General features: G+C 45.1%; 1 protein-coding gene across 1 annotated transcript; it reads right to left on the bottom strand.

The window, feature by feature from the left end:
- Positions 1–749: 749 nt before the first annotated feature.
- LOC311517549 (uncharacterized protein) lies at positions 750–8,289 on the bottom strand. Its single transcript, XM_084622455.1, has 2 exons — positions 4,071–8,289; positions 750–799 (listed from the first exon to the last, which is right to left on the bottom strand). The coding sequence occupies exon 1, from the start codon at positions 7,755–7,757 to the stop codon at positions 4,461–4,463; it is 3,297 nt and encodes a 1,098-aa protein (XP_084478581.1). The 5' UTR covers positions 7,758–8,289; the 3' UTR covers positions 750–799; positions 4,071–4,460.
- Between the last annotated feature and the right edge of the window lie 1,210 nt (positions 8,290–9,499).

Here is a 9,499-nt window from a genome sequence, read left to right on the forward strand (position 1 = left end):
CCTTGTCCTTTGTGATCGGAGACTGGATCAGCAAGTGAACAGAAGAGCTACGTAGTGCAGCTGCAAGCAGGCCAATATTTGGAGAGGTGGGGTATCCAGCCTGAATGAGGTAGAGGACATTACCAGGAAAAGTTGAATACAAGCCCCTCATCTTCCCAGTGAATGGGCCCATCCCTGCATATGGCCCTGGGAAGGGAAATAGCATGGATTTGGAGTGGTCCAGGGTGGGAAGGAAAGCCAGCTTGGGTCACTTTTCAGAAAGATTAGAGTGATGGAAGGTGGTTGGGTCTATCGTGGGGGACTGATCGGGAGGTTGAGCAGCTAGGAAGAGGCAGCAATGAGGTGGGCAGAGATGGACACATTAAGGAATATGATGGCTAGGGGGGTGGGGGGAATGTCTGAAGTGAGAGACTTCAGTTCCTCGGTACACTTGACTGGGGATATTCATGATCGGTGCTGTAAAATATTTGTAAGACTTACAAATGAATTAATTTTAGCCATATCTATGTACCTTTTGTATTCACTTCCAGTAAATGTTCAAGCAATTAAGTTTTACTCAAACATACATCTATAGGCACCACATTTTAATTTGAACGTGCAAGTATTTGCACCAGATGTGTTTGCTCATTCATCCAGTCAGGGAGCAAAAACAATACCATGTGGCTCATCAACTAAACAATGCAGCTAAAATATCAAATATAGAAATCTGAATACTCACCATGAATTCTTCACATAGAATGAAGAAGTGGCTGAATAATTCCAAATACTACAAGGATCTTCCAATCTGCTCATGGATATTCTGTAAGAAACAAATGAGTCCTTAAGTACATTATTTGCTGTGAAACATTTGCTCGGCTTCAACTAGAACAAAGCTGCTTCTTCAGCTGTATGAGCGGGACAAAGTATTCCAGTAACAGTCTCACTGACCGAGATTCATTGCCATGAACTAAGGAGGGCTCAGTAACTGGGAAGGCTGCACTTGCTGTACTGACATTTCACCTTTGGAGACCTAGGTGCGATTTTAGAGGGGTAGCTGTGTTCTTCTGTATCCATAAAAACAGCGAGGAGTCCGGTAGCACCTTAAAGGCTAACAAACAAGTTTGGGCATAAGTCCAAATAAATCAGTTCGTCTTTAAGGTGCCACTGGACTCCTCGTTGTTTAGGTGCAGTTTTGTGATTAGTCAACAACAGAAATGATGGTCACTCTTCTATAGCACAAAATCAGTGGCTTATTTGACATAATTCTCACTCTCTACTCAGGAGGAGGATAGCTGCCTAGCAGGTTTTAGCTGCAAGGCCAAACACGTGAGATGCATTGACAGAGCTGTGTCTGGCCTGTGCTATCAGCCCTGCTCCTTCCAGACACAAACATGTTCTGAACAAATGTTTTGCTTACATGTATTGCAGTGGCACACTTTCCTCTGACCTGACCTCAGACCTAGAATCCCAGTAGGCAGTTTGCTGGCTCGCTCTGCTTTGCTTGGTGGGTTCAGATGTACTGCAGAGCAGAGAAAGTTTTCCGTGTTTCCCCCCACCCCCCCATGAAAGACATGATACTCCAAAGCTGCAGAATTACAGAGAGCCCAGAGATAGGGCCACACAAACTGAATGACTACACCAGGCACTGTTCTTTTAAACACCTTTGCGTTTGGTTACAAGCTAAAAGGACATCGAGAGCATAAGCAAGACCCTATCTGCTATTTCCCCAATGAATCAAAAAGTTATGATCACCTGAAGTACTTGGATAACCACCTTCTAAATAATGCAGGCCAAGGTGGGGGGGACGGGGCAGGAGAATGGAAATCAAACTTGAAATCCTTGAAATTAAATATTTATTTATATGTGCAAACTTGCTTGATGCACCCTTTACATAATTTAGATTGCTGTTCCTGAATGCTCTGGGGCAAGAAAGTTTTCCTGTAATGCTGACACTTGCCCATTAACTCTCCCATAGCACCACTTCAGAGTATGATGATGCCTGATTTTAAGAGTTCAGCCGGATCAAGACTTGTTAGTGTGATACATGGGAGACCTCCCAAGAAAAATCCAGGTGGGAACTGAAAGCGATGCTCCCTCTGGTATCAATCAGAGGTAATATCCCAGCATGAAACCAGGGAGAAATGGAGGCGTTCTTTAGAGAAGAAATGGAAACGAACATCTGATCACTTGTGGTCATTAAAAATCTTGTAACACTTTTAGGAGTATGGCTGTGAGTTCATGTCCTGGCCAAATGCCTATTCACAGAATTATCATTTGCCTATCTCTCTCCCCTGCAGCTTTAGTGTGAGAAATAATTCATTGATTCCTGACCTAGAACATTGCTGTGTGGTGAAGATTTGTTTCATTTCACTAGTGGGTGAAGTGACTCTTATCTAAATAGTCTGTAAAGTCTGTTAAAATACTTCTGAACAGAGCAGTTTGAATGAATTATCAATCATATCATATACTTAACTGTAAGCGCTGCAGTACAGAGCTCAACAGGTAGCGTATAGCATTCAGCAGCAGAGGCTTTGCAGCAGGGAGTGTCCTAAATAGAGTTGATTGAAATATTTTGTACAGTAGTTTCTGCTGAAAAAATAAGGTTGTCAAAAACGTCGATTCCAATGAAAAAAATTTTGGCATTCCCTTCAGGAAAATCAAGGAGGAGTGGGGTTGTTTGTTTTCTTCATTCAAATTGACATTTTGAAATGAAAGGACAACTTTTGTTTCATTTCAATATAAGTCATCCAAAACAATGTGAAATCAGCTTAAAGTGACATTTTGGCCGTAGGTTTCAAAAATCCAAAACTAAATGGCTTTTTATGTTGCAATACCAGTTCCAAGAAAACATTTTCATCTTGTTCTGATTTAAAATGTATTTTTTTTTACATTGATGCCAAAACGAAAGCCATTTGAAATCAAAATGAAACAAAAAAGGTCTTCATTTCAAAATTCACATTTGTCTTTTGAATTAGTTCAAAGCTTTCTGTGGAAAAACCAAAATTCTTCCAGCCCAAAAACTTGTGAACAAAGATCTTTTATTCAAAATTGCTCATGGGAAACATTTTTCTGACCAGCTCTAGTCCAAAATCATTTCACCTTCATGGACACTTAGAGAGCAATTTTAATTGGCCACAGATAGAATACTATGAATTCCACCTCGACTAGAAGGAAATTAGTGATTATGTAGATCCTTAAGGATTAGAAACAAATTTGAACATGCAGATGACAGTTTTTAGAAGCAAGGTCATAGTGAGACTGAGCTGTTTTTACTTCCCTGCTAATTTGCAAACAAAAGCCTCTAAGGATTCCCTTGACCTGCAGCAGGGAGATTGAGAAACAGATTGGTAAAGAAATCAGAGAAATAGATCAAGAATAGTAGTTAGTCTTGCCTATGAGTTGATGCTTGCTCTATGTGCAATTAAAAATATTTAAAAAACAGTACAACTATAAAAGGTTGTTAATATATAAATTCAAATTGTATTGTACTTTTCAAAACATTCATGGAGTGGACTTGTGTCAAGGTTCCTCCCCCACTCTGAACTCTAGGGTACAGATGTGGGGACCTGCATGAAAAACCTCCTAAGCTTATCCTTACCAGCTTAGGTTAAAACTTCCCCAAGGTACAAAATATTACCCCCGTTATCCTTGGAATGGCCGCTACCACCACCAAACTAATACTGGTTACTGGGGAAGAGCTGTTTGGACGCGTCCTTCCCCCCAAAATACTTCCCAAAACCTTGCACCCCACTTCCTGGACAAGGTTTGGTAAAAAGCCTCACCAATTTGCCTAGGTGACTACAGACCCAGACCCTTGGATCTGAGAACAATGAAAAAGCATTCAGTGTTTTACAAGAAGACTTTTAATAAAAAATAGAAGTAAATAGAAATAAAGAAATCCCCCCTGTAAAATCAGGATGGTATATATCTTACAGAGTAATTAGATTCAAAAACATAGAGAACCCCTCTAGGCAAAACCTTAAGTTACAAAAAAGATACACAGACAGAAATAGTTATTCTATTCAGCACAATTCTTTTCTCAGCCATTTAAAGAAATCATAATCTAACACATACCTAGCTAGATTACTTACTAAAAGTTCTAAGACTCCATTCCTGTTCTGTCCCCGGCCAAGACGACTACAGACAGCCACCCAAACCCTTTGTTTCTCTCCCTCCTCCCAGCTTTTGAAAGTATCTTGTCTCCTCATTGGTCATTTTGGTCAGGTGCCAGCGAGGTTACCTTTAGCTTCTTAACCCTTTACAGGTGAGAGGAGCTTTCCCCTGGCCAGGAGGGATTTCAAAGGGGTTTACCCTTCCCTTTATATTTATGACACGCCCCCCAAATCTCAGCTAGGGTGAAACACTGGCTGGGATTTCTTCCTGGAGCTCTAGGAAAACAGAGTTAATAAGACACATGCATCTCTAAATATACTACCAAGTACATAAAGACTAACAATATTTTCCACATCTCAAGGACGATTTTAACCAGTTGATTCTGGGAAACTTTCACGGGAGAGTGCATCAGCCACTTTGTTAGAAGCTCCTGAGATGTGTTGGATGTCGAAATCAAAATCTTGGAGAGCTAAACTCCACCGAAGAAGTTTTCTGTTAGTTTCTTTGACGGTGTGAAGCCACTTTAGTGCAGCATGGTCGGTTTGCAGGTGGAAACGCCGTCCCCAAACATATGGGCGTAGCTTTTCCAGAGCGTAGACAATGGCATAACATTCTTTTTCAGTGACTGACCAGTTGCTTTCCCTCTCAGACAGTTTTTTGCTGAGAAACACTACAGGGTGGAATTCTTGATCAGGTCCTTTCTGCATTAAAACTGCTCCCACACCACGCTCGGATGCATCTGTGGTTACTAGGAACGGTTTGTCAAAGTCTGGGGCCCTTAGTACAGGGTCAGACATGAGTGTCGCTTTAAGCTTGTTAAAGGCCTTCTGACACTTTCCGGTCCACTGAACAGCATTTGGCTGTTTCTTTTTGGTTAGGTCTGTCAGTGGGGCAGCGATTTGGCTGTAGTGCGGTACAAATCGTCTGTAATAACCGGCCAAGCCTAAGAAGGATTGAACCTGTTTCTTTGACTTTGGGACAGGCCACTTTTGGATAGCATCCACTTTGGCCTGTAGGGGGCTGATAGTTCCTTGACCCACCTGGTGTCCAAGGTAAGTCACTCTGTTTAGGCCTATTTGACACTTCTTAGCCTTAACAGTTAGTCCTGCCTCCCTTATGCGCTCAAGGACTTTTTGTAGATGTTCCAGGTGGTCTGCCCAGGAATCCGAAAATATGGCCACATCGTCAAGGTAGGCGACTGCATATTCTCCTAATCCCGCTAGGAGACCATCTACAAGTCTTTGGAAAGTGGCGGGTGCATTTCGCAGCCCGAAAGGGAGTACATTAAATTCATACAGCCCGAGATGTGTGATGAAGGCTGACCTTTCCTTGGCAGATCCATCTAGCGGTACCTGCCAGTACCCCTTGGTTAAGTCCAAGGTAGAGATGAACTGGGCCCTTCCCAGTTTCTCTAATAGTTCATCTGTGCGTGGCATGGGATAGTTGTCTGGGCGAGTTACAGCATTTAGCTTACGGTAGTCCACGCAAAAACGTATTTCCCCATCTGGTTTGGGAACTAGAACCACTGGAGATGCCCATGCACTTTCAGAGGGGCGGATTACACCCATCTGTAACATATCCTGGATCTCCCGTTCTATAGCAGTTTTAGCTTGAGGAGACACCCGGTAAGGTTGGACCCTAATTGGGTGAGCATTACCTGTGTCAATGGAGTGGTATGCCCGTTCAGTCAGTCCTGGGGTGGCTGAGAACGTTGGCGCGTAGCTAGTGCACAGCTCCTGGATCTGCTGTCGCTGCATACGCCCAAGGGTCATGGAGAGGTTCACCTCTTCCACACCACCAGCACATTTCCCTTCGTAGTAGACACCTTCAGGCCACTCAGCGTCGTCTCCTCCCTGGGCTGTAAACTGACAAACCTTTAATTCTCTGGAATAAAAGGGCTTTAGAGAATTAATATGATACACCTTAGGCTTTCGGTTGGAGGTGGGGAATGCTATGAGATAATTAACAGCTCCCAGGCGCTCCTGGACCACGAATGGCCCTTCCCACGATGCTTCCATTTTATGGGCCTGGAGCGCCTTTAAGACCATGACCTGGTCTCCTACTTTGAAGGAACGCTCTCTGGCATGTTTATCATACCAGGCTTTTTGCTCTTTTTGAGCATCCTGTAAGTTTTCTCTAGCAAGGGCTAAAGAGGTTCGGAGGGTGTTTTGTAGGTTGGTTACAAAGTCCAGAATGTTAGTTCCTGGAGAAGGTGTAAATCGCTCCCATTGCTGCTTCACCAACTGCAATGGCCCCTTAACCTCACGGCCATATACAAGTTCAAATGGGGAAAACCCTAAACTGGGATGTGGTACAGCTCTGTAGGCAAAGAGCAACTGCTGCAATACTAGGTCCCAATCATTGGAGTGCTCATTTACGAATTTACGTATCATGGCCCCCAAAGTTCCATTAAACTTCTCCACCATGCCATTTGTTTGATGATGGTAAGGAGTGGCAACCAAGTGATTTACCCCATGAGCTTCCCAAAGGTTTTTCATAGTTCCTGCCAGGAAATTAGTCCCTGCATCTGTGAGGATGTCGGAGGGCCAACCTACCCTGGCAAAAATGTCTGCTAGTGCCTGGCACACACTTTTAGCCCTGGTGTTGCTTAGAGCTACTGCTTCCGGCCATCGGGTGGCAAAATCCATGAAAGTCAGTATGTACTGCTTTCCTCTGGGTGTCTTTTTCGGAAAAGGACCCAGAATATCCACAGCTACTCGCTGAAATGGAACTTCAATGATGGGGAGTGGCTGGAGAGGAGCTTTGACCTGGTCTTGGGGTTTTCCCACTCTTTGGCACACCTCACAAGACTGGACATAGGTAGAAACATCCTTGCCCATTCCCTCCCAGTGGAATGACCCCCCCAAACGGTCTTTGGTCCTGTTCACCCCAGCATGGCCACTAGGGTGATCATGGGCTAAGCTCAAGAGCTTGGCCCGGTATTTAGTTGGAACTACCAACTGTCTCTGAGGATGCCAGTCTTCCTGGTGTCCCCCAGAAAGAGTTTCCTTGTATAAAAGTCCTCTTTCTACAACAAACCTGGATCGATTAGAAGAGCTGAGAGGCGGTGGGTTGCTCCGTGCCGCCGTCCAAGCTCTCTGGAGGCTTTCATCTGCTTCTTGTTCGGTCTGGAACTGTTCCCTTGATGCTGGAGACATCAGTTCCTCATGGGATTGTGGACCTAGGCTTGGTCCCTCTGGAAGCGATATAGGGGATGGAGCTGTTTCTGTTGACTGTGAACCGCTCTCCGCTGGTGCACTATGTTGGGATTCAGGCTCCGGCTGAGCCTCTTGTGTAGGGTTATCGGCTGCTGCCAGTTCAGGTTCGGTGGGGCCCTCTGGTGTTGAGGTTGCAAGTACTGGATTCAGTGCTGACACGGGGTCTGGTGTTGGTTGTTCGGCTGGTTCCGGTTCTGGGACTGGTTCCATCTGGGTCTCTGGGACTGGATCCACTACTGCTGTTGCAGACATTGGCCTGGGGTCCAGGTCCATCACCTCTGACTGGGTCCTGATAGAAGTTTCCGGAACAGAGCTAGGCCTCACGGCTTGTTTAGCCTGGTTGCGGGTGACCATTCCCACCCTCTTGGCCTGCTTCACATGATTGGCCAAGTCTTCCCCCAACAGCATGGGGATGGGATAATCATCATAGACTGCAAAAGTCCACATTCCTGACCAGCCCTTGTACTGGACAGGCAACTTGGCTGTAGGCAAATTGAAAGAGTTGGACTTGAAGGGTTGAATCGTCACTTGGATCTCTGGGTTGATTAAATTGGGGTCCACTAAGGAAGCATGGATAGCTGACACTTGTGCTCCGGTGTCCCTCCACGCGGTGACCTTCTTCCCACCCACACTCACAGTTTCCCTCCGCTCCAAGGGTATCTGGGAGGTATCTGGGCCTGTGGACCTCTGGTGTGATTCCGGTGCAATGAACTGTAATCTGTTGGGGTTCTTGGGGCAGTTGGCCTTTACATGCCCCAGCTCGTTACACTTAAAACATCGTCCAGCTGACGGGTCACTGGGGCGAGGAGGGTTGCTGGAGAACGGGGTGGTGGGACGATAAGGGGTCTGGAGGGTTCTTTGGGAGGTAGGTGGGGCTTTGGGCGGCCCCCGGTAATAGGGTGTGGTCTGGGGTGGTCCCTTCTGGTCTCCGCTCCAACTGCGACCAGTTTTCTTCTTCTCGGCCACCTCCACCCATCTGGCTCCAATCTCTCCTGCCTCGATTACAGTTTTGGGTTTCCCATCTAGGATGTATCTTTCTATTTCCTCAGGAACACCCTCTAAGAATTGTTCCATTTGCATTAGGAAGGGCAAATTTACTGGAGATTCAACACTTGCTCCTGATATCCAGGCATCCCAATGTTTTACAATGTGGTAGGCATGTCGGGTAAATGACATGTCTGGTTTCCACCTTAGGGCTCTGAACCTCCGACGAGACTGCTCGGGTGTTATCCCCATTCTGACTCTCGCCTTGGATTTAAACAGTTCATACTTGTTCATGTGTTCTTTAGGCATTTCAGCTGCCACCTCAGCTAAGGGTCCACTGAGCTGCGGCCTCAGCTCTACCATGTATTGGTCAGTAGAGATGTTGTACCCAAGGCAGGCCCTTTCGAAGTTTTCTAAGAAGGCCTCAGTATCATCACCTGCCTTGTAGGTGGGGAACTTTCTGGGATGGGAAGTGGTACCTGGAGAAGGATTGCTAGGGTTTGTTGGTATATTCTGCTGGGCCTTTATCCTCTCCATCTCCTCCACATGCTTCCTCTCTTTTTCCTTCTCCTCCTTCTTCAGCCGCATGAGTTCTATCTGTCTTTCATGTTCCCTTTGTTTTTCCTCAGCCTGAAATTTGGCTAATTCCAGCTGTAGTCGAGCTGAGGATTTGGCCATTCTAACCTCTCTGTTTTTAACTAACTTTACACCCGAGGTTTAGAAATAAACAAACAAAACTTGGCTGTAAAATTTTGCTGTGCTGGAATAGAATACCTATTCTCTGATAGTGATTGTCAGCCTACAGAAAAAGACAATTCCCTTGTCTCTGCTCTGGGCCCAAATTAAAGCAAAAAACCTCCAACTACTTGGAAACCTGCTTACCCAGCCCAAAGAAGAAAAAAAATTTCTTTTCAAACCTGTGCTCCTTGTAAAACAAAAAAAAAAATCAAAATCCTAAAAAAAAACCCTGCCACTTTTGTCTCCAGGCAAATGGGTAGAGCACACACCCCCTATTTACTTTTAGGAAGAAAAGAAAAAAAAAAAAACCTCTGGGTTGGAAGACTGTGAATTTCCCTGCAGGAGTTAAGTACCCTGCCTCCAGGCAAGAAAACCTGCAATTCACAAGATAATCCCCTTTTGTCTCTGCTTGGCCACAAAGCAGAGAGAAACCAAGCTGCTTTCAGTTTCAAAGCTGCCTTCTGGAC

The sequence above is a fragment of the Lepidochelys olivacea genome, assembly GCF_965140295.1.
Source record: "Lepidochelys olivacea isolate rLepOli2 genome assembly, chromosome: 3".
Classification (NCBI taxonomy): Eukaryota; Metazoa; Chordata; order Testudines; family Cheloniidae; genus Lepidochelys; species Lepidochelys olivacea.

Coding starts and splice junctions, on each gene's coding strand:
- LOC311517549 (XM_084622455.1), bottom strand. CDS start 7,757: ATGTGGACTTTTGCAGTCTATGATGATTATCCCATCCCCATGCTGTTG.